Source organism: Aegilops tauschii, chromosome 4 (genome assembly GCF_002575655.3).
Source record: "Aegilops tauschii subsp. strangulata cultivar AL8/78 chromosome 4, Aet v6.0, whole genome shotgun sequence".
In the NCBI taxonomy this organism is placed as follows: domain Eukaryota; kingdom Viridiplantae; phylum Streptophyta; class Magnoliopsida; order Poales; family Poaceae; genus Aegilops; species Aegilops tauschii.
The window spans coordinates 69,765,047-69,789,531 of record NC_053038.3 but is presented as its reverse complement, the minus strand read 5'-3'; the positions used below and the strand labels follow the sequence as shown (position 1 = coordinate 69,789,531).

General features: G+C 45.0%; 2 protein-coding genes and 1 long non-coding RNA gene across 4 annotated transcripts; 2 read left to right on the top strand and 1 right to left on the bottom strand.

Annotated features, from left to right (window-relative positions):
* The first annotated feature begins 715 nt into the window (after positions 1–715).
* LOC109733451 (disease resistance protein Pik-2) lies at positions 716–6,076 on the top strand. Of its 2 annotated transcripts, XM_040386662.3 has the most exons (4): positions 717–1,856; positions 2,308–2,434; positions 2,519–2,964; positions 4,148–6,076. In XM_040386662.3, the coding sequence occupies exons 1-4, from the start codon at positions 795–797 to the stop codon at positions 5,849–5,851; spliced, it is 3,339 nt and encodes a 1,112-aa protein (XP_040242596.1). In that variant the 5' UTR covers positions 717–794; the 3' UTR covers positions 5,852–6,076. The 2 variants fall into 2 exon arrangements, with proteins under 2 accessions (XP_020148265.1, XP_040242596.1); XM_020292676.4 differs by having other exon boundaries at positions 716–1,856; positions 2,308–2,964.
* A 4,973-nt stretch (positions 6,077–11,049) lies between these two features.
* LOC109733452 (uncharacterized) lies at positions 11,050–24,174 on the top strand. Its single transcript, XM_020292677.2, has 14 exons — positions 11,050–11,294; positions 11,387–11,558; positions 11,751–12,006; positions 12,161–12,386; positions 12,474–12,597; positions 13,016–13,636; positions 13,748–13,809; positions 13,934–13,988; positions 22,204–22,243; positions 22,362–22,690; positions 22,815–22,946; positions 23,026–23,174; positions 23,411–23,479; positions 23,820–24,174. The coding sequence occupies exons 2-14, from the start codon at positions 11,400–11,402 to the stop codon at positions 23,863–23,865; spliced, it is 2,268 nt and encodes a 755-aa protein (XP_020148266.1). The 5' UTR covers positions 11,050–11,294; positions 11,387–11,399; the 3' UTR covers positions 23,866–24,174.
* On the bottom strand, positions 15,551–19,766 carry LOC120962760 (uncharacterized). The gene is made up of 2 exons (XR_012181380.1): positions 19,659–19,766; positions 15,551–15,753 (listed from the first exon to the last, which is right to left on the bottom strand). It is a non-coding gene; the product is annotated as an uncharacterized lncRNA (long non-coding RNA).
* Positions 24,175–24,485: the final 311 nt, after the last annotated feature.

Below are 24,485 nucleotides of genomic sequence, written 5' to 3'. Positions count from 1 at the left end.
CCCACCGAAGGAGTGGTCTATAACATCCGCAGAATACTTGATGATTTTCAGAATGGATCTTTGCAGACTGAAAAGCATGACACAATGCATAAAATAGCAGGGTGGAGTAAACCAAAGGAAGGTTTTGTCAAAATTAACTTTGACGCAGCCTTCCATGTGGAGCAAGGAGGGGGAGCCTGGGGCTGTGTTATGAGATCAGATCAAGAGGACGTCATTGCTGCATGTGCAGGGAGGATGGATCATCTCACGTCGGCTTTATAAGCTGAAGCTACTGCTTGTAACAGGGCCATCGAAGCGGCGAGCGAAATGGGAATCAATCAGGCTATTTTTGAATCAGACTCGGTGAGTCTGGTGAATGCCATAAACTCTGGCGAGAGGGATCTGTCTTCAATTGGCGTCCTAATCCGTGAAGCTCGTAGCCTTTGTTACGCATCTTTTGATGCTTTTGAATTTACCTTCTGTAAGCGTTCTTGTAATTCTGTAGCCCATAGCCTTGCTGCTTTTGGCTATCGGGCAGGTGTGGTGTGCTCCTGGTGGAAGGACAAGCACCAGAATTAGTATGCGACTTGGTTGCCGGCGATTCTGCTGTGCACGGTTAAGTTAATGGAATGTGTATTCCAGTTCAAAAAAAAAAAAACTCATGTCCGTAGCAATTTGTTGTTGGGTAGCTGCTCTTCCCCAATAAGAATGCCATCTCAACCTGCTCCGTCGATGCACATCTGCTACTCGTAGAATACAATACACACACACAACAAGCAGCCAGCCCAAGGAGAGCCACGACCGAGTCGGCAGCAATGGCGGACCTCGCGGTCGGCTTGGCCAAATCGGTGGTGGAGGGGGCGTTGACCAAGGCCCAGTCGGCCATCGAGGAGGACTCCAAGCTGCGGCAGAGCGCGCAGCGCGACCTGGTGTTCATCACTGGCGAGTTCCAGATGATGCAGTCCTTCCTGAAGCTCGCGGACGACGAGCGCACCAGGAACATCGTGGTGAGGACCTGGGTGCGGCAGATCCGGGAGCTGGCCTACGACGTGGAGGACTGCATCGAGTTCGTCCTCCACCTCGACAAGAAGTCCCAGTGGTGGCGCCGCCTGCTCCCGCCCTTCGTGTCGGCCGCCAGGCAGCCGCTCGACGAGGCCATCGCCGAGATACGGCAGCTCAAGATCCGGGTCGAGGACGTGAGCTCCAGGAACGCGCGCTACAGCCTCATCAGCGACTCCGGCTCCAAGCCCGTCGTCGTGCACCAGCAGCCGCCGGCGGCGGCCCGCGCCGCGATGGGCGCCACGGCGTTCCACATGCTCGTCGAGGCGACGGACATCGCGAAGCGGCAATATGGGGATCTCACCCAGCTCATCACCAAGAAAGACAACGGTTTTCAGGTGATCTCGGTGTGGGGGACTGGCGGCGATCTTGGGACGCTATCCATCATCAGGAAGGCGTTCGATGATCCAGAAATTTGCCAAAACTTCACCTGCCGTGCCTGGATCAAACTCGTCCACCCTTTCAACCCCCACGAGTTCATCCGGAGCTTGAGGGTTCAGTTCTATGCAAACTCTTGCAAAGAACCAGAGTCAATCATCGGTGCAGGGGTCCTTAGGATGATGGAGGCTACTCAAGACGATCTGGAGAGATTCATGAAGGAACTCAACAGCAAGAAGTACATCATCGTCTTAGAAGATGTGTCCACCATTGTAGACTGGGATGCTGTCAGAATGTTTATTCCCAGCAGTAAGAATGGCAGCTGTATCATTGTGTCGACTCAGCAATCCGAAATAGCAAGCGTCTGTGTGGGGCATTCATACCAAGTATTGGAGCTGAAGCAGTTCTCCACCGAGCACTCGGTTTATGCCTTCACAGAGGTAAAGCCTACAACATCGTTAATTACATTCAGCAAAATATTTTCCTTAAATTCTTCTTTACTTACCATCTTTGATATTAATTATCAGTCACAAATGCACACATTCTATCACTATCTTACCATGGGAGAAGAATATCTAAAATCTATTGATATTTCTTTTTTGAGATACGAATCTGCAGTTATCATCTTTAGGTGACAAAAATAATTGTGAGCATAATTGGTCCTTTCCAAGTTTGACTGCTGCAGCTCTAGGATAACAAGTACAGTACTAAAAGACAATGAATCAGTAGTTGATTACTTAAATAGCATGTGTAACGTGCTTTAGAGTTTGTCATGTAAACATGTACGATCATATGTCATTTAAACTGACCACTAATTTCTCCGCGACGCAAAACGAACTGATACATGTGGATTCTGTTCGATATTAGGTTTGAACTTGCTCATATTTTCAGGGATCTCAAGGTGATGGAATTAAAGCCGAGGAGATATCCACAGAGCATGAAGCGAGACCTGACACAATTCTCACCTCTAAAAATGATGCAGCCCTTGATTGGATGGAGAAGTACCCCATCACTGGACGTGAGTCAGACATGAATGAGCTTCGTCAATACACAACTAAAGCACGTTTTAACTCTTTCCATGTTATATCCGTATGGGGGATAGCTGGCGTTGGGAAATCAACTCTCATCAGAAACTTGTTCTGTGACAAAATTCTTCACACAACCCTGTTTGAAAAGTATGGTTGGGTGGATGTATCACATCCGTTCAATTTAAGGGACTTCTGTCGGAGCTTATTATTGGATTTTCATTCTGAATCACTTGAAGCTACGGAGGTTGCTTCCAACAACATGATAAGAATCAAAAACCCCATTCAGGAGTGTGGTGATCTTCTGGATCAACATCGTTGCCTCGTCGTTATTGATGATCTGCAGTCCAAGGAAGAATGGGACATGATAAAAGCTGCATTATTGTCTAGATCATCTAAAAGTGTTATCATTGCCATTACAACCGAAGCAAACATTGCCACATGTTGCGCGGATAAGGAAGACCTTGTATTTAATGTCAAAGGTCTTCAAGCCAATGCAGCCTTTGATCTCTTCCATCAGGAGGTGTGTTTTCTCTCTGTTTTAGTATCTTGTATTTAGTTTCTAGCATGCATGATCTTACAAGCATAACTCGTCATCACTTAGGAATCGAGAGATAACATAAGACTGACCACTATCTTAGATTTACTGAATAGGGAAAAAATTGAAGTTGGTTGTGGAGTATTTTGAAGACATTGTCATTATCCAAACGTTGTCCCTTTCGTAAAGCTACAATGCCTGTTGTAGCAAAACTAATGTGCATTTCCTACTGCACATTTCCATTTCCCTAACATTTTGTCATTTATATATAAAGTGGCCCTTATTTGTTACTTTAAAATTGTTTCAATCTACTACACAGATAAATATTTTCGAAATAATGATAGAAAAATCAAAATAACGGATGAGATATCAATTTCTGAAAATAATCACAACATAGTAGTAAATGGAACCACCAAAAATATGGATAGTGTGACAGCGGCTGCCGTCAACCTTGAGATGACATCAGGAAGGCCTAGTTGATCCGATCTCTGCTATTAATAGGTGAACTGGAAAAACACCAAAAAGTATATAAAACTTTGCGAGACAGCCCCCGCCGCTGCCGGTGCAGGTAGGGTACCTTGAGGCTGCGCAAGAAAGACCTAAGCGAGGTGGACGCATGAACCCGTGTGCCGTTGTTTGCCTGTGCCACCACCACCGCCGCGAAGTTAGGCACTTCAAGAATGGAGAGATGAGGCAGAGGAGGAGGCCCAGAAATCAATGTTAGGATAGTGAAGTTTGGGCTGGACATGTCTTGGCTGTCCATCCTTGACCACTTCATCATAACAGTATAAAATAATTTGGATATTATAGATTTTTTGGGTTAATGAGATCTAATGGTTATGATCTAACAGTGACAATAAGGGTCCAGGCAAACACCGGTGCGATGTTTTGATTTTTTGTGAGATTTCTAGCACATGTATCTTTTTCATAATTAGCCTGTCATGTACTTTTAATATATGATATAATAGATAGATAGATTTCGGCACTTGTAATGTATTGTTCCATTTGCTTTCACATTATTCTCTTGAATTGATGCATGTATATAATATATATATATATATATATATATATATATATATATATATATATATATATATATATCATAATCAAATGCAATTGGTCTTTACCATACTAACGATGGTTATTTCTTGAATTGATTGAACAATAGGTGGTTAGGAAAAACCCATTGTCCGCTTTGAAGAATCTCAAAGAAGAACCGAAGCTAAAAGAACTTATTCTCAAGTGTGGTGGGCTTCCACAAGTAATAGTTGCAATAGCTGGTGTATTGGCCAAGAAGACAGTCACACTAATGGATACCGTAGATTCTACCAATGACAGATTCATGCACACACTGGAAACCAACCCAGAGTATGACAGTCTACGGGGCCTGTTTGGTTGGATGTATTCCTACTTCCGTAGCTGCCCAGATTCCCTCAAGCCATGCATCTTCTACATGTCACTTTTCCCCCGAGATCACAGCACTCGAAGGAGACGTGTGGTGAGGCGGTGGGTTGCGGAGGGCTACTCTCGGGACAGTGAAGACAAATCAGCAGAGCAAAATGGGGAGGTGTTCTTCTCCAAGCTCCTCGATCTGAGCATAATCCAGCAAGCGCCACAGCTAGTCACCACTGCATTGGGTGACACAAGGATGATCTCATGCCGTGTTAATGGTTTCATCCGTGAATACATCGTCTCACGGCGGATGGAGGAGAACCTTGTCTTTGAGCTGGAGGGCTGCTGCGACATGACCACGCAACGCACGGGGCGTCACCTCATCATAAGGGAGAGCTGGGACAGGGACAAGATCGTGTTCCAGAGTATGGATTTCTCGAGGCTACGGTCACTAACTGTGTTTGGGAAGTGGAAACAATTCTTCGTCTCCGAAAGCATGAAGCTGCTCCGGGTTCTTGATCTAGAGGATGCATTGGGTGTAGAGGATGCTGATCTTGAGAAAATGCTGAAGCAGCTCCGTCGTCTCAAGTTCCTCTCGCTGCGAGGATGCAGTGGGATCCACAATTTGCCAAGCTCATTAGGTGATTTGAGGCAGCTCCAGACTCTTGATATCAGATGCACCTCCATACTGAACCTGCCAGCAAACATCACCAAACTACAGAAGCTGCAGTACATTCGTTCTGGCACCTCTGTTCAGGCAGAAGAATCATCAACACCATGTCTTTCAGTACCCCAACTCTGCGGACGTCACCTCCTAGTTGGTGTTACGGTGCCTGGAGGAATTGACAAACTGACAGCGTTGCATACACTCGGTATTGTCAACATTGGCGCATCAGGGGGGAAGGCCATCCTCAAAGAGCTGAAGGACCTCACCCAATTGTACAAGCTCGGAGTGTCCGGCATCAACAAGAGAAACTGCAAGAAGTTCTCCTCTGCAATCTCAGGTCACGTCCATTTGGAATCCTTGTCGGTCCAACTGGACAAGGACAGTCCAGGTTGTTTGGCTGGCATCTCCCTGCCTTTGAAGAGCCTGCAGAGCCTTAAACTGCATGGGCCCGTCGAGAAGTTGCCAGTTTTGAAGATCGACGAGCTTAGCAAGCTGACAAAGTTGGATTTGGAGATGACCATGTTGACAGAGGGTGACATAAAGCTCATCGGGAGTCTACCAAAACTATGTACTCTTCGTGTCAAGCTACTCCAAGATAGTAACCTCCATTTTTGTGCAATGGAGAATGGACTTGAGTTGGCCACTTATCAAAAGATCAAGACCCTCGAAATTGCTTGCAGCTTCAGTTTACGCGTTGCCTTTGGTTCAGAAACAATGAAAAATCTTGAGCTGCTGAAGGCTTGTTGCAGTGGTTTGTCAGTGCAGTTCATTGGCCTAGAGAATCTCACTGGACTCAAGGAAGCCTTGCTGTAAGGGCATCTCCGTGTGTGTATCCTAACTGGACCTCCAAACAGGGCATAACGTGTGCTAAATGCATAAAGGTTAAATCTGTCCATAAGATGGGCCCCACCTGGTAATTGTGGCCATAGGGTTGTAACTAGAATTTATTTTTAAGGCTTAATATATTATTGTTGTAATGAACAATACTTTTTATATCTTATGACCATGGACTACCCACAAGCTTGGTCTGCCCTCAAATATTTTGGCCTATGGTCACCATGGATGCCATCTCTAGCCCTTCCCCTGTAATTCTTTAAGGGCACTAATCTGCGCCGGCGCACCGGCCCAACCGTTCGGCCGGTCGCGTCAGGGCCGTTGGATTTGAGCCGCGTGGGCCATTGGATCTGGCGGAAAAAAGGGTTTGCCCCGCAGCTTCTTCTTCCTCTCGCTGGAATCACATCCCCCACTCGGTGCGCGCATCCTCTCCCCTCCGGTGACTGACCTCGTTGCCGGTCCCCACCCCCGCCGCCCGTCCTCTTCGCCGGTCCCCATCCTCGCCGGCCGTCCTCGTCGCCGGTCCCCACTTGCGCCGTCCGTCCTCGTCGCCGCCTTGACCCATGAAACAGCTGCACCTGCGGTTGTAGCTCTCAGTAGCGACGGGTGAAGCTCAGGTTGCAGCTCCGCTGCCGCCCCTCGCCGCAGCCATGTCGCCATGGCCACGCCCAACCATTCTTTTCTTCTTCATCATCCACGTGCAGATATATGTTGCTTCAACCATTGTTCATTTTTGCTACGACCGGTGACAGGAATCGCTACAACCATTCATGTCAACAGTCACAGCGGCGACCATGATTTGCTTCAACCTTCGTCGGGTTTTGCCGGGAGTAGCAAGACATGACACCGGTTGTAGCTTTTCCCACTGCCGGTTGTAGCAAAACGGTCGCCACCACAAACTTCGTCGTGGCCGTTGCAGCAAATCACATATCCGATTGTAGCTTTTTCGTTGCCGGTTGTAGCAAAAATGATCGCCGCTGGTAGCTTTTCATGCTTCTGGTTGCAGCAAAAATCGCAACACCTCGGTCGGCACCACAAAACTTCGGTGTTGCCATTGCAGCAAATCACGTCGTCAGAGGTAGCTTTTTTTGTTGTTGGTTGTAGCAAACGGCGACGACGGTTGCAACAAAAAATGGTCGCCGCATTGATTGTAGCTCGTTGTGTGTGCCGATCGCAGCATTTTCATTGCTGGTTGTAGCAAAAAAATTGACCTTAGCGGTAGTAGCAAAAAGTAGACGGTGGTAGACCGCGGTTGCAGCAAAAATTCGCCCTCGCCGGTAGTAGCAAAAAGTAGAAGGTGGCAGCAAAAATTCATCCTCGCCGGTAGTAGCAAATTGTCTCGCCGGTAGTAGCAAAAGTAAACGGCGGTTGCAACAAAAACGGTCGTCTCCCCGTCGCGAGGCACGGTATGACCATTGGTTGTAGCAAAAAAAATTAGCGGTCGTAGCAAAATTAGATTATGGTTGTAGCAAAAAACATTGTCGTCACTGTCACGAGAGGCAAAGTGGTCGGTTGGTTGTAGCAAATTTTTTGGCCGGTTGTAGCAAAAACCGAGAATGGTTGCAGCACCGGCTGCTCGGTTGTTTGCCATTGCCGGCGATGGCCATCTCGGCCATCTCATCATAAAACTTCGGCGGTCGGTGGTTCGCAGCACCTAGGCTCGCCGCCGTTTCGTGTCTAACTCCAGGGAGTTAGGGGTTGTCGGGAGCAGGAAGGATGTGAAGACAACACATGGAATCTGTGAGAGGTGGGAGGAAGAGTTCACTGGGAAGGAAGAAGAAAAGAGGGATATAGGAGAGGTCACTCCGGTAGTGGAGCTCGCCGGGAAGCCGTGGCGGACTGGCAGAGCGAGAAACGGCTCAGGGGATCATGGGGGAGCAGATAAGGTTGCGAAGTGTTTGTGGAAGAAGACGACCAGGAAAAAAAACTGCGATGTGTAGGCCTGTGTCAACGCAGGGGGTGCGGTGCCAGACGCACGATCGAAACGAAACGCACGGCCCGCGCGCGACCGGCCGAAGTTTCAGCCGGTCCGCCGGGTGGAAATCGTTTCCCTTAATAGTATAGCCAAAAGACGGCTATATGAAGTTGCCATATCACTTATAGCCAACCTAATAAACCACCCATATATAACTTAATGACTTAAAAATTAGTTTTCTTTCCCCCCAAAACATAAAAAAGAGATACTTAATGACTAAAAAAAATTAGTTTTCCTTCCCCAAAACATAAAAAGGAGATGTCCTCTCTACCCCGCATTCATGGCGCAGCGGCCAGTGGCCGGCCCCCGGCAATAAAATCCTGCTGGTTTGCCGCCACCCATTTCTCCCCAATCGGGCCTGAATCGCCGCCTCGATCTGGAGGCTATAAAGCTCGATCCTCGGCCGGCTATAAAGCATGAAGCTGCTCCGGCTGCTCGATCTGGAGGATTCAGTGCTGCAATGGGTCCTCAGTGCAGTTCACCCGCCTGAATAATCTGACTGAACTCGAGGTACTCCCGCTGAAGGGTTGATGTGACGACACACTGAAGCAAGAGCTGGAGAGCCAACTTGCCCAGCATCCGAACAAACCAGTTTTGAAGCTGGACTGCTGGAGGAATAGCCACGCTCGTCCTGATGGATACTGACTGAATGGTCATTGTTCGTGTTGCTTCAGTGGGAAGTTCAATGTACAGATGTGTAACTGTCCTGAGTTGTAACAATCATGTCAATGAACTCTGAAACATATCGCTTGGTAATCTGCTAGCAAAGTACTAGCAGTTGAGAGTATGTTTGTTTTGCTGCTTTTGCTATATTTATCATGGGACTGAATGTTTTTTCATATAGTCGATTTTGTGACCGTTGATTTCAGGCACTTTGTGATTCCTGCCAGGTGAAGTTGGGCTGTATTTAGCTGAAGTTGGGCTGTATTTAACTGATGCTTTTTTTTAGTCCATGTTATAATAGGAAGAGTTTTCCTTTTGTTGAGTGTTGTGTGGTGCTCCGATAATACTTAGGCATGCACACGAGTGAAGTGTCAAGTAATATACCATCCTCGAAGGGGTCAAGTGAGCATGTGTAAAGGCGATGATTCACCATTATGTATGTGAAGTGGATGTCACACGTGTCATTTGCCAAACGGACCCTTGACATGGTGATGCCCGTAGGATACTCCGCATCAGCTGGTCCTATGGGGCCTTAGCACGGCGACTTCTCGACTATCTACTACAACAAGCTTTGTCTGGCTCCTACAAGGGAGGGGTGATGACAGCAACACACCTTTGGCTCGCTTTAGTGCTTAAAATCGTCGCTAGGTGGTCTACAAATCTGGATATAATCTTTATTATTTCTGATGTTCATTGTATTGTCATGATTAAAGATGAATAAATCAGAAGTTTCTTACAAAAAATACAGGATTGGTGTGCTCAATTATAAACTTCCAAATATTTTTTGGTCTCATAACCAATGGCGGGGCTAGCAATCCAAGCCAATGATGCCCACAACAAATGTATGTAAATAAATATAAATATAAATATAAATATATATATATATATAGTTAGGATTAGCCTGCTAAGGACATCTCTATCTGATGCCCTAAATTTTATAGGAGTAAACGATTGAGTAAACTTTAGAGGAGCACATTTTCTCCTCTAAAGAAATATTATTTCTAGCCCAATCCCAAAACTTAACAGAGTGAAAAAACTGAAAGGCACATGAACACAAATTCGGTACTAATTAGGTTCAAACTAGTACATAAAACATAATTAAACGACATTCGGTGCAAATTCTGAATATTTACATCGAACTTAAAACGAAATTCAAAATTTTAGCTAGAAATTTAAACCTAGTCCGATTCTTCCATGAGCGCCTTTCACTTCTTTCTTCTCAAACCACCAATCGTTGGGTCGGGGCCATCGCTGGAGCCAGCACCGTCGCCATCTTCATTGCTGGATAGGTCTATGACGTCGGTCCTCCCCACCGCGCACTCCGCATACAGGCGACGGTCCGCCTCCATGCGCTCCGGGTAGCGGCGGTGGAACTCCTCCATGTACAGCTTGACGGCTTGCTCCGCCGCGAGTCGCTCGCGGGCCTCTCGGTCCTTCCGCCTGTTGTGTGGGGTGGCGACGCAGTGGTCCACCGGCTCCAATGGCAGCACGTAGCCATCTGGGTAGTTACGGCGACCGACAACGTCGTACAAGTGCACTGACATGATGTCGTATGCATCCGCCGAGTGGAAGAAGCCCAACTAGTGGGTCTTGCCGGTGTCGCGCTCGTAGATCTCGGCGATCCAAGTCCCCCACTTGCGCTGCCGCACACTGTGGTACCTCGGCTCCGGCGGTGGCCACGGCGGGAGGTCGGGGAAGGCAGATGCGCATGAGGAGGAGGCGCCGCCATGGCGTGGATCCACTAGCCAAGCATTGCGGATGGGTGGGGCGGGCTTGGGGAAGGTGGCAGAGGATCCAACCATTGTCACCGACGTGCAGGCGGTGGAGCGGGCATGGTGTGGCGCGTGGGTGGATTGGGTGGTGGGGGCAGTGGGTTTGCTCGACGCGTGGAAGGGGAAAAGATTTACTCGATGGTCGAGAGGTGGCGTATTTTTAGTGCTCGACGGCCGCTCGGAGTAAATTATTTAGTCACTTAACGATTTTAAGGGGATCGGCTAGGTCTGGTTTAAAGGAATAAAGCAGATTTTTTTACTTTTCTAACCGGTTTTAGGGGAACGACTAGCGATGCCCTAAACATATTTTTGTGATGTTGTTTGACGTCACAGAAGACATGTATCTTCGCCACTGTCGTAATTGCCGACAAAAATATATTGCCTCCATCCTAAATAAGTTTGCTTAGATTTGTCTAGATACATAATAGACAAATCTTCGAAATAGAGGGTGTACTATTAGCATGACACATTGTGCTTGGTCAACACGTTTCGAGTAGGGAATCACGTGTGCATCCTCTTGGCCACCGCACCGCGCACGCGGCCGCCGTCGATCGAAACAGACAGCGGACCATCGACATAGTATTGAATACGGAGTTACGTCTCAGACGATCTCTGCGAGCAGAGCCGTCCCTATCGGCGTCCAACACGCTTCCGCATCCGGAGGAGGTCGCAGCGAGGACTTGGCGCTCAAAGATAGGGACATGAGTGAGGACTGTAGTATTATACGATGGGAGGAGGAAGCTTCCTCTTTAATCCAGTGCTTTGACTGATTCCTTCACCACACTTGCGTGTAAAGCAAAGCGTCCATTCCCGTTCCTCGTCTTGCTTGCCATGCAAATAGAGCCATATAGAGTACATCATCGCAGCTTGGATCCATCCTCCACTCTCATACATCGTCGATCCCATAACCGTCTTCTCTTTGAGGCTGCTGTGCTGATAAAGGCAGAGCCATCGTTCCGGATAACGCTCCGCATCCTCTGCCTTTCTTTCCTCTGGGTTAGAACAACACTAGGTACTTTCTTCTCTTCTCCTTCCCGGGTGTGCATGGCTTGAAATGAGCTTTAATTATTTGAGCCAAGCTTCTTATTCTGCTCCTGTTTGAAGGTGGTTTTGAGACATGGGCGACGAGGATAGCGCCTACTATCTCCTGGAGAGCAGGTTACGCGATCCAAGCGCTGACCCGACTGATCTACCCTTGTCACTCTTCAAATCAATCACCAATAATTTTTCCGATAAAGAAGTAATCGGTAGCGGAGGATTTGGAGTGGTTTACAAGGTACGCATTTATGCTAAAATAATCATGATTATCATACATTTCACTCTGGTGTCAATCATATCCACCAGTTGGGGTTTTATCGAGTTACACGAAGGAAGAAAAACGTAGGATTGTCCTACAAAATTGGAGTGTCCATATTCACATATATGCTACTCCTTAAAATATACTACTAACAAAACATATGCTAATCAGGGAGTGCTTCCCAGTGGAATATTTGTTGCTGTGAAGAAACTTTCCGACGCTTTAGTTGAAGACAAGTTGTTTCAGGACGAGGTTGCTTGTCTCATAAGGGCCAAGCACAGAAATATAGTTCGGTTACTTGGCTATTGTGCAGACACACAAGGAAAAATTACAGAATACAAAGGGGAGCTCATAATGGCGAAAGTACGAGCAAGGCTGCTATGCTTTGAGTATGTATCTGGAGGTAGCCTGGACATGCACCTTGAAGGTATGACAATGATGCACCGTGTAATTTCCTTGCTCTAGCTAAAATAAAAGACTTCAGTACAATTTCCTACCGTTCCAATTATTCTTTGTCGCTAATTCTCGAATGGTCTTAACATTTGCATCTTAGTTGTCCTCATTCTCACTTACACATGCAGATGAATTTTGCGGGCTTGAATGGCATCAACGCTACATAATAATTAAGGGAATTTGTCATGGCTTGCGCCATCTTCACGAGGAACAGAAAATTATCCATATGGATCTCAAGCCTCAGAATATATTGATGGATCCTAATATGGTACCAAAAATTACAGACTTTGGATTGTCAAGACTTATTGGCATACAACAAAGTCGTATTATCACCATGAACAATTTTGGAACACTGTAAGCTAACTCTCAAGAGCTATTTGCATCGTTGCACTTTTATTGGTTTTCTTAATGCGCAAAATTGCATGCCATGTTGTTATGCAGGGGTTACATGGCACCAGAGTACTCCCACCATGGAACCATCAAGTTCAAGTCAGACATATACAGTCTGGGCGTAATACTTCTAGAACTTATAACAGGAACAAGGATGCCACCCAATATTGAAAATGTAAGAACCCACCCATCTGACTAGTTGCTAGATCAATTATATAGGTACACTGTGTTATATTTTACCACCCGCTCATTATCATGCCTTTTGTGGCATTATTTTTTCTGAAAAGTAATATTATAAATGAGGGAAAATATATAAAAGTTGCATATTTCTCAACGCGACAAGGAGTAAGTTTGGGATGGCATTTTAACTCTGGGGAGCATATGCTCCCGGATGAACAGGAAATCCAAAACAAATAGTGAATAAAAATTTTAAATTCAGATTTTTTTTTCTGAAGATGTTCATGTTACTATAACGAGCGTATTGTGATGTTGTAATAACCTGCTATGAGATAAATTAACTGTTAAACTAGCACCATGGATACTGTGTCAATCTTACACTGCACGAACTAATCCTAGATAATTCAATTTGATAGGTGCACAAAAACTGGAAGAACAGGCTGCAGGAAACATTAAGCTATTCATCAGTTGAAGCATCCTACAAACAGGTAAAGAGATGTGTCCAAGTAGCACTCAACTGTATGGAAACTGACAGTGAAAAACGACCCAGTATAGGGGAAATTGTCAAGATACTAAATGAAATTGAAACTGGTTACGAAGAAGATGAAACACCAACATCCACTCAGCTGCTTTGCATCCACCCCCTGGAGCTTCGGTTCCCTTTTAAGCCAAATCACTCGATCACCTGCCCATTGCACCTAACCAATAATACAGATCACCGAGTTGCCTTCCGGCTCCAGCCGGAGAGACTGGAGAGGTACTTCACCGAGTGGCTATGTGGTGTCGCTCCCCCGAGGTCTACTTACACCCTCATCGTGACGATGAGAGACCGGCAGCAGTCACTGCCAGCCACGGATGAGTTTCTGATCGAGCAGAGCAGGCTAAGGGGGGAGACCGAGCTTAAGGATATCAGCCAAGGAAAAGCCGAAACCGAGTATGACAATTTCTTTACAGAAGTTAAAGAGAAGGGCGTTGATCCAGTTCTTGAGCAAACGTTGACAGCTGTATGTGACCCAGAAGGAAATATAACCGCTGAGGTGAGTCAGGTCAATTACTGAATTACAGAAGGAAAGCAATAATTTGTGTATGTTTGATTGAATCAGATCATATCCGCGGTGGAATAATTAGTGTATGTTTGATTGAATCAGATCATATCGACAGTGGATTTTGATAAAATGGTTTCCATGGATGTACATCCCACGAAGCCATGGTAAGTGGATAGTATGAATTGTCTAGAAAGCACTGGGCAGCGTTGAAATGCATATTCCGTTATTCATTTCAGTGAGAGGCATGAGCAAAAAAATCTTATATATATCTCCATATGTGCAATGCAGGATTATAACAAGCCATTTCAATGGTCACATATGCATTTGGAACTACCAGACAAAGGTTAGTGACTACTCTAATTTATCAGTGTAGTTCATTTGTATGTATAGCTTGTCCAGTTATGTATATAGTTTTAATAGAAATTGGCTGTAGGGCCCTCACCTATCGTTTCCTGTTTAAAAAAATGTAGTTTGATAAGTAGTACATTAATATTGTACTAGCAAAACAAGCTCGTGCGTTGCAACGAGAGAAAAAATAACACACTTCGCTAACCCAATATCACGACTTAAGATCTCAATAGGTCCACGTTTTTTAATTCAACATGACATTAGTGCCAAGACAATCACAACGCGTTTGAATGTGTCAATCCTAATGCATCTCTCTCTCGGCATAAGATCAAAAATTTGCTTTCTTTGCCCCGTTTGAGGTTTTGCCGTCACGTGCATGTATGGTTATAGATGATTTTTTTGTCTCCAATCTGATTTTGGTGTGTTGTTCATTTTCTATCTGGACGATACGAACTAAAGACCGATCGTGCACTGTTTATCAAAGTTGCACTGAAAAAATATTTAACAAGTAAAATAACATAATATTCAGATTCCAAACATTTTTTTAATCAAATTTCATATATAACATGTTAACAGTTTAAAAGATATGACTATTTTTTTGAAACATATGATATGGACTGCGGGTTGAATTTTAAAAACTGTATGGAGCTTTTTGCATAACCCGAAACGTTTTGTCTATGTCACTTAAAACAGTACCGCGGGTTTATTGTCGAAAACTATATGGGGGTTTTTGCGAAACCAAACATTTTGTCTGTTTATGCCTTAAAACTGTACGGCGGCTTAATTACCAGTAACTATAGGGGTTTTCTGCAAAACAGCGTGACGGACGATCATCTTTATTAGTAGGTAGAGATAAAGACTAGCTAGAAGCCTGTGTGCTGTTAAAGAACCGTAAGAACAATCAACCTCTATCTTAAATGGGTAATGTTTGTGGCCGGGGCGCCGGCCGAACCGTTGCGCCGGTCTCATGCGCGTCGTCTGATGCGCTAGATCGAACGCCCACGTTTCCTCCTCAACCGCACCCACGTTCACGTGCTGCTGGGTCCACGCACCGCTTTGGGCGCAGCTTATCCTTTCGCTTGTGTCGCCTCCTTCTCCACCACTCGTTCTTCTTCTTTTTCCCATCCACATTCAATCCTTGCTGTCGCACGGCGGCGACCAACGCGGAGAGGAGATGCAGTTTTTGGTGGCATATGATAGCTTTCTGTTAGGAATATGATAGCTTTCTGTTAGGAATATGATAGCTTTCTGTTAGGAATATGATAGCTTTCTGTTAGGAATATGATAGCTTTGCTGTCGGTACTTCTCACTCAGTCTTCATGTACGGGAGAGTTGGAGTGGAAGACGGATTATGTCTACTAACTCCAACTTGAATAGGAAGACTCACTGTGGAGTCAGTTTGAGCTAAATAATGGCAGCATTTTACTAATTTTTCGATAAAGGGCTTTTCATTGAATTGAAATATCGAGTTGATACAGACGCATCAAAGATCACCCGGCCTCTACATAGATAGATGCACACAGCCAAAAGTTTGAAGAAGTCTAGATCAAAAAAATATGGCTAAACAGCCACAAGTAAAAAATAAAACAAGCCTATAGCGGGGCCAATCCAATTCGAAGATCACACCGCCATTCATGGGGGTAGAAAATCTCCCTGGCCGAACACTCCAGCCGTGTAGACGCCATCATAAAAAGGTCTCTATCCTCCGACTGTTGCAGGATAGACCACATACGGAGCCATCGCGAGCATATATGAATAACCTGCATAGGAGAAGAAACACATTTACGGTTAAAAACAATATCATTCCTAGTGAGCCAGAGTGCCCAACATAAGGCAGCCGCCCCCACAAGAATGTGTTTAGAAAATTGTTTATCTATTCCCCTCAACCAGTTGCCGAACATATTACGTGCACTACGTGGAGGGTATAGATTCGAAGCTATTTGGACAATGGCCCATACCGATCGAGCAAACTTGCATTCAAAAAATAAGTGCTTAATCGACTCATCATGGTGGCAGAAAACACATTTTTTGCAACCTAGCCAGTTTCGTCGTGCCAAATTGTCCCTAGTTAAGATAACTCCTTTAGTGAAAAACCATAGGAAAATTTTCACTTTTAGGGGAATCTTAAGCTTCCACAATTTCCTATTATCTATTGGCACCTCGTTATGAACCAGTGCATCATACATGGATTTAACCGAAAACTTACCACTCTGATGCAATTTCCATTTAAAGATATCCAGTTCCACTGGCAACTGGATGGCTCCCAGTCGGGTTAGCAGATCATCCCATGCTGCCAATCGAGGACCAATGAGGGTTCGACGAAAAGAAATATCAGGGTTTTCATGTCCCAGCACTTGTTTAATCGTGACAAACTTATGTCTAACTATCGGATATAAACTTGGGTATTGCACATTTAAGGGGTTGTTCCCCAACCAGGTGTCTTCCCAGAAACGTGTCTGGGAGCCGTCCCTAACCGAAAACGTTCCAAACTGGAAAAAGAATTCTTTAGCTTTCATCACCCCACTCCAAAAATGTGAATCTCCGGGTCTCTAGTAGACTTGGGATATTGCTTTGGAACCCACGTATTTATTACGAATGATTTCCTGCCAAACATCGTTCTCAGTGAGTAATTTATATACCCATTTGCTGAGCAGTGATATATTTTTTATCTCAAGATCCTGGATTCCAAGCCCCCCTTGGCTTTTAGGGCGGCATAATACGTTCCACCTTGCCAAACGATACTTCTTGGTTTCATTATCGTTCTGCCAAAAAAATCTTGATCTATAATAGTCAAGACGCTGGAGCACTCCTTTTGGGAGATGAAAAAAAGATAACATATAAAGAACCATATTGATAAGGACCGAATTGATCAAGATTAGTCGACCTCCATAGGACAAGAGTTTGGCCTTCCAACTGGCCAGACGTTTCTCCAGTCTCTCTTCAACATGCTTCCATTCAGCTATTGTCAGTCGCCTATAGTGAATAGGGATACCCAGATAGCGAATTGAAAATTGTCCGAGTTGACAACCAAAGATTTCAGCATAATCTTGTGAAACTTCTGCGGCCTCGCCGAAACAGAAGAGTTCACTCTTATGAAAATTAATCTTTAGTCCAGAAAGATCCTCAAAGGCACATAACAACAATTTAAGGTTTCTGGCCTTTTCTAAGTCATGGTCCAGAAACAAAATGGTGTCATCCGCATATTGTAAAATTGATAGGCCTCCTTCTACTAAATGAGGAATGACCCCGGTGACTTGACCTGCTAACTTGGCCCTCTCAATAAGAGTAGCTAACATATCAGCCACAATATTAAACAGAATGGGTGATGCGGGGTCCCCTTGACGGAGCCCCTTCCTTGTCTGGAAATAGTTGCCTAAATAGCTACGCTACCTCCGGACACAAAGCTCTCAACCCATCGACACCAAGTATCGGAAAACCCTTTCATACGTAATGTTTGTAACAAAAAGGGCCACTTTACTTTATCATAAGCTTTCTCGAAGTCGATTTTAAAAATGACTCCATTCAATTTTTTATGATGAAGCTCATGGACCGTTTCATGAAGGACAACAACACCATCCAAAATGTTTCAACCTTGCATGAATGCTGTTTGGGTTGGTTTGACTACATGATCAGCCACCCCATTCAGACGGTTAGTCGCCACCTTGGTGAAGATTTTGAAACTTACATTGAGTAAGCAAATCGGTCTATATTGTTGAATCCGACTAGCATCTTTCGTCTTGGGTAGAAGAATAATTTTCCCAAAATTTAGGCGGGAAATGTCAAGTTTATGAGCATGTAGTTCATTGAACAACTGAACCAAGTCTGATTTTAACATGTCCCAGAAATTTTGGTAGAACTCCGCCGGAAAACCATCCGGACCCGGAGATTTGTTATGTTCCATCTGAAAAACCGCCGTTCGAATTTCCTCCTCAGAGAATGGAGAGGTTAGGAATTCATTTTCCGCAGCGGATACTTGCTGAATGTCGTGACAAATGGTCTCATCCATCTCGATAGTAGTGTTCACAGATGGCCCGAATAAATCTTTATAATACTTAGTAATGAAGTTCTTTAATGAGGCCTCCCCCTCAATTCGACCCTCCTCCTGATCTAGAGCGAAGATTCGTTTCTTCCTATGTTTGCCATTGGCTAACATTTGGAAGTATTTCGTATTATCATCCCCAAGAACCAGTGAGTCAGTCTTACACCTTTGGTACCATTTTATTTCCTCCTCGCGTAAAAGGCGGGCTAGCTGCTCATTGAGATGACTTTTTTGCTCAATCTCCAAGGCAGAAAGGAGCCTGACCTCCGCGATCTTATCTAAGGAGTCAATTAAGGTAGAGAGTCGCAACTTCTCCTTCTTATAAATCCCTGCGGTGTGTTTGGCCCAACCACGAAGGAATTGGCGCAGCGCACGGATACGATTGTTCCATCGTTGAATTGGTGTGTCACCACGAGGTTGGCGTTGCCACACTTTTTTACCAACTCATGAAAACCCTCTCTAGTGAGCCATCCCAATTCGAATTTGAACTGATGGCGGCTATTACTAGGAACAGGTTGACCGAAATCAGTTAGCAACGGAGCATGATCAGATAAAGCCTCAATTCTCTCCAGTGCTCTCACCGAAGCTAGGGGGTACTTAAAGTCCCAGTCGGTGGTAACGAGCACCCGGTCTAATTTTTCGAAAGTTGGGATAGATCTGTTATTGGCCCATGTATATTGGCGCCCAGATAAGGCAAGTTCCCGCAAATCGAGACTATCAATAACAGCATTAAAAAGGAATGGCCATCTAGTGTCAGACCTATCGTTGTTTTTCTCCTGCTGATATCGGGGAATATTGAAATCCCCCCCTAGTATCATTGGGTGTGGGTTTTCTCGGCAGGTATTGACAAGTTCCTTGAGGAAGGCCGATTTAAACTCATCTTGAGCGGCGCCATAAACAGCAACCAAACTCCAAATGAAGTTATCAGATTTATTTCGAAGGTTGAATTTAATATGATACTCCCCCTTCGAAGTCGAAAGAAGTTCCAAGTAAGTGGAGTGTATGCCTAACAGAATACCCCCAGACCTCCCAGAAGGCGGTAACATATGCCACTTGTAATCTTTACCACATGAAAAATGGTCGAGATCACGAGTTGGAAAGTCACGCTTGCCACACTCAGAGATTGCCACAAAATCGAGAGCATAATCCCTAACACAACCGGAAATATGTTTATGTTTAGCCAAGTCACCAAGACCTCTGCTATTCCAAAACATTCCTTTCATGATGAACCTTTCTTGTGTTTGTAAACTTTTGCCTTCTTTTTTGGCCGACCCTTTTTACTACCTGAATTAGACTTGTTCTTGCGTACCGACGCAACGAGCTCACAAAGCACAATGCCGCGCGTGGTGTCATTCAAGTCTACCTCAGTTGCATCTTTGACCAAATGAGAGAGGAGTCTGCCTTCATGATTGGCATCCGACTCCTCATCGTCCTCATCTGATACTAAGGGATCCAAAATACGCGATTTAGGATCAACCGTAAGCCGGTCGAACTCCATATGCTTAAGAGCCTTAACGGAAAAGTCTACTGCTGTTTTATTCCTTCCTAATGAGATACCAAGACTAGTAATATTTGAAGAAACTTTGGCATTATCAAAAGAGAGAAAATATTTACTAGTAGACGTACCATCAAAGTCGAGGTTCTGCGATGCCGTTCTACGCATGGCCTTCCGCATGGAATCCTCGTCAGAAGCTGAAGCCCCGTCAGCGTTAACTAAATGGCGGCCACTGCGTCTGAGAGATGTAGTCGTAGACACAGTGGCAGCTAGCGTCTCAGAGGCCCTGCAAGGTGGTGTAGATGGCTCCGGCGTAGCCGAAGCAGACTGAGTAGGCGGCAGCGTACCCTCCTCCTCGGTCGCCGAAGAGGCCTCCACGCTGCCCGGCGAAGGATGCGCGGACGACAGCGCTCGAAGCTCCGCCATCGCAAGGTCGTGATCCGCCCTCACCGCCGGGGAAAAAATCACTGCCCGACGGCTAGACAGCCGCGACGAAGCCGAGGTCGGAGTCACCACCTCATCCGTAGCATCCACCCTCGGAGTCCCTGTCTCCAGAGACGCCGACGACTCGTCGCCCCGAAGTCGAACACCGGGAGCAGCTGGTGATGATGCCGACAGAGAAGGCAGCGCAGGTATGCGAGATGGCGAGGAAGCACACCCTGGCGCCAAGTGGTCCACATCCGACCGATCACCTGGCGGTGTCGTACTCCGCATAGGCTGCAGTACAAGATTAGGTGACGATCTCCGGAGAGGATTTGGTGGCGTGACGGCAATTAATTTTCCCGCCGCCACCGGCCGTGAGGGTGCACCAGAAGGAACGATCGTGGCTGAAGTTATCTGCATCGGAACAGCACCTCCCATGGTTGTAGTGGCCGCCGTGTGAGTGGTAGAAGAGGATCCTTTCAGCCTCTTGCTCATGTCATTAGGCCTTGACGTATCCTCTCTGTCATGTCCCTTGTCACCCTCAGAATCGTCGTCTTGCTCCCAAACTCGTGGCACAAAATCAGCATCCACTCGGAAGTCATGATCCTCCAAAGTATACCGGAACTCATATCCCTTTCTCTGAACAACCACGTCCGACAAGAGGGAGTTGAGAGTGCTCATCTTAAAAGCGTCCAGATTAAGCACACCCACCTGTATCCGAACAATTCCCCGGCGGCGCAAACAAAGGAGATCGACATCCAAGGTGGCGCCAATAACAGAACCAACAACCCAAAGGCCTAAGAAATGCCGAAGTGCGTGAGGTACTCCATGAACATGCACCCAAATCGGAATCAGCTCAAAACGATATGGGATATCCTCGGACTGCCATGCCTTGAACTCCAGTGTTACGTTATGTGATTTGATGAAGACCGTAAACCCGGTTACTCTCAGAAGCACCTCTTCACTAGGAAACGACATGAGAAAAGCATTCTGGCCGTGAGGAATAGCCTCCCACGTCCATTGTTGCTGATACTGCGCAATCTTGGCTACCTCTGACTCCACAATGCTGGAAGTGATAGAACCTCCCGAGATCGTGACAAGAGCTGTTGTAGAACTCTGTGGCGCTAAATCTGCTCTGCACACATTATCTGGCATCTGAAAGAAGGCCATATTCTCAGTACCATATCCACAAAGCATTGCCGCCGGCTTCGGCAACTTCAGAGCCGGGCACCGCCGCAGTGTCATCGGGTGGTTCGATTTGTTACAAATGAAACAGTATTGCTGGGTCTCACAATCCTCAGCCAGGTGTCCCGCCGACTGACACTTGGTGCACCACATCTTTTTGGTTGCAGTACCCACGCCTGAAACTGTAGCGGGTTGCATCTGAACATGCTGCTGAACCGGTGCCATATGAGATTGAACTGTAGTCGCAACAGCCACCGGGACGAGAGATGGCACTCCCTGCGCACCATGAGCAGCCGTAGCAGTTGAGGCGACGTTGGTGGGAGCGACCCCCGGTTGGTACTTGGGACGACCACCCTTGGCATTTTACTAATGCTAGCTAGTTTACGTTTTTCTGGAGAAGTAGATATGGGCAGCTGTGGAGTCAGAGGTCAGTGCAATCATCTAAAATACATTGATGGTGGTTACGAAGTAACAGCACTAAAAATTCTGCAGAAATTCTAGGAGCAAAGATTATGTTGTAACAGACTAACAGTGAAAGACCAACAAAGTACTTCCTCCGTCCCATAATATAAGATGTTTTTTGATACTCGTGTAGCGTCAAAAAATGTCTTACATTATGGGATGGAGGGAGTAGTATGCAGTGATATTGTACTAAACTGATATGTTATTATTGTTCTGGTTATGTGACTGTCACTTCCTTGCCTATACTCATACAATTCTCTCATACTCCCTCCGTCCCAAAATAAGTGTCTCAACCTTAGTACAATTTTGTACTAAAGTTAATACAAAGTTGAGACACTTGTTTTGAGACGGAGAGAGTATTTTGCTCCATAGTCCCACATTAATACTTCAAAGTATTTGCTTAAATTGTTTTTCCATAATATCCCCTATGGATGATTCTGTTTTAGATAGAAAAGCTTATTAGACGGTAATAACGTGAGATTTATTCAGGAAAGTAGAGAGTAGGTGTTGGAACTTCCGGTTGTAGTAATACATACTAAAAACCTGTCTTTGGAATAAATGCTATTGTATGTTGGACTAATTATGTTATGCTACATTTATCTACAGGAAATGGTTAACTCATTTGAAGTCACGAAGGAACAAGAAGGCATGTTAACTTAGTTCACCAAAACACTTTTCGTTCACGATTAACCTTACTAGTTTCTTTAACGAACATTTTTTTTCATTCCCAACACCTTGTAATTTCCATTCTCCCCCAACTGCAGTTTTGACGGCTAAATTTATTGCCCAGAAGGAATGGATTGTGGCTGGTGGTGGCGATGGTCGCATTTATGTTTACAGTTATAATACAATGAAGAAAGTCAAGGTTTTCAAAGCTCTCAGCGAGCAGATCACTTCTTTGGCTATTCATCCAACCAAGCCTTATGTACTTTCAGCATCCTATGACTTCGTAATTAAGCTGTGGGACTGGGAAAATGGCTGGAAGTGCACTAGGATATTTAATGAAGAGCACTCCAGTTCTGTGATGCAATTAGTATTTAACCCCATGGACCCTAATGCTTTTGCTAGTGTTTCCATGGACAAGACAATTAAGGTTTGATTTTAACTCTCCCATTTTCATAGCTAACTGTTTGACATGATCCATTAAGATAGGTTTGTCACTGGAATTTTGTTGAATGACTGTAAAATCCTCCTGCTCCTATACTTGAAATTTTCAGATTTGGAGTGTTGATTCTCCCCATTCTAACCTCACATTGGATGGCCACTCATCCAATGTAAGATGTTTGGATTATTTTACCCATGGTGGTAAGCAATACTTGTTTACAGGATCCGATGATGGGACTGCCAAGGTGTGACATCTTCACTAAAGAACACTCTTGAGAACATATTTGTAGCCATTTGTTGTAACATTTCTTCCTCTTGAAACAGATTTGGGACGTGCAGAAAAAGATATGTGTTAAAACACTCGTAGGGCATGCAAATAGAGTCAGTACCGTCTATGCCCATCCCCAGCTTCCAATACTGATGACAGGTTCACGTGACGGGACTGTTCGTCTTTGGAACACAAGTACTTTCAGGTGAGCATTGGTGTGTGACCTAGCAAAACACACACTAGGCACATTATTTCAGAAACAATTATTATGGTTGAGGCGTTTCCAGTCCAGATTACTGGATGTTGATCCATCCGTCAGATATGGAATGAGGCCTCACTTGGGTCCTTCTGGCTAAATATTTTCTTACATCCCTCTTATTACATAACGCACATACAACAATTTTAGTAGGCCATAACAATGTGCATATCTTACTCTTTCAGGCTTGAGCGCATACTTAACTTTGGCCTCAGAAAAGTTCATGCACTCGGATGTATGAAAGGCTCAAGAAGGTGACTACATTGAACATTTGTTTTTCTTTGGTTTTGGTTGTCACTTACCAAGAACTTTATTAACTCGCTAGCAAGTAATAGGTGATTGAATAAGAAGAAAATAAACAACACAATAACTCTCTCCGTGTTTATGTTTGAGTCGTTTAATTGAATATTTCACTTTTCAACATTGTGCTTGAGTACCCTTGCTTGTTGCACTTCTTAATATGAAAGAAATAATTTTCTCTTCACCAACATGTTTGTGACACTATGTATTGTTCTCATCTGGTAGAAATTTGTGGTCAATGCAATCTTCATGAACAATCGTGGTATTTTTTTTCCTTTTTGTGCGAGGCTATAGGGTTGTGATCGGGCACAGCTATGGATTAGCTACTATGGAGATTTGACCATGAAGAATGACATGTCATCACCATGGGCAGGAGATGAGGCCCAGTTCTTTTCGCGCAGGATTCTGTAGAATCATGATTTTGGAAAAATTCTCGTGGAATCTGCTTCCCCCAGAATCTGATGTTGAGTTCTTTTCTGAGATTGTAGTTTGAAATTCTGGAAAGAGTTGTGTGCTGACATGTCTGTACTACCCTTCGAGATAAATTGTTTGATGAATTGTTAACACTTTGTTGTTTCGAACTGTGTCTTGTCGAACATGAGCACAGAAGTGATTTACGAATATCGTAAAGTGCTAAATATTACATTTAGAATGGTTTTAAAGTTTTGTTCGTTACAAAAGTGGGTGAACTAAATTTGCTTTGGGTTCCTTGACTTTCTTCATCTACCGTTACCATTTACGGTTCTCATATTAGCATTTAATAATAACATTCATCAATCTAACAACATCATTCGTACAGTAGCAAATATTTACCGAAAAGGCTTTTGCCCCACTTTATATATAAAGCAAAAACCATCAACAAGCCGATACAAACACATGCCACCCCAACACACCCACACACTCAAGGCTAGATGCATAGGCGCTGAGCGCAGCTACACCACCCCTATCGCTACAAGAGCT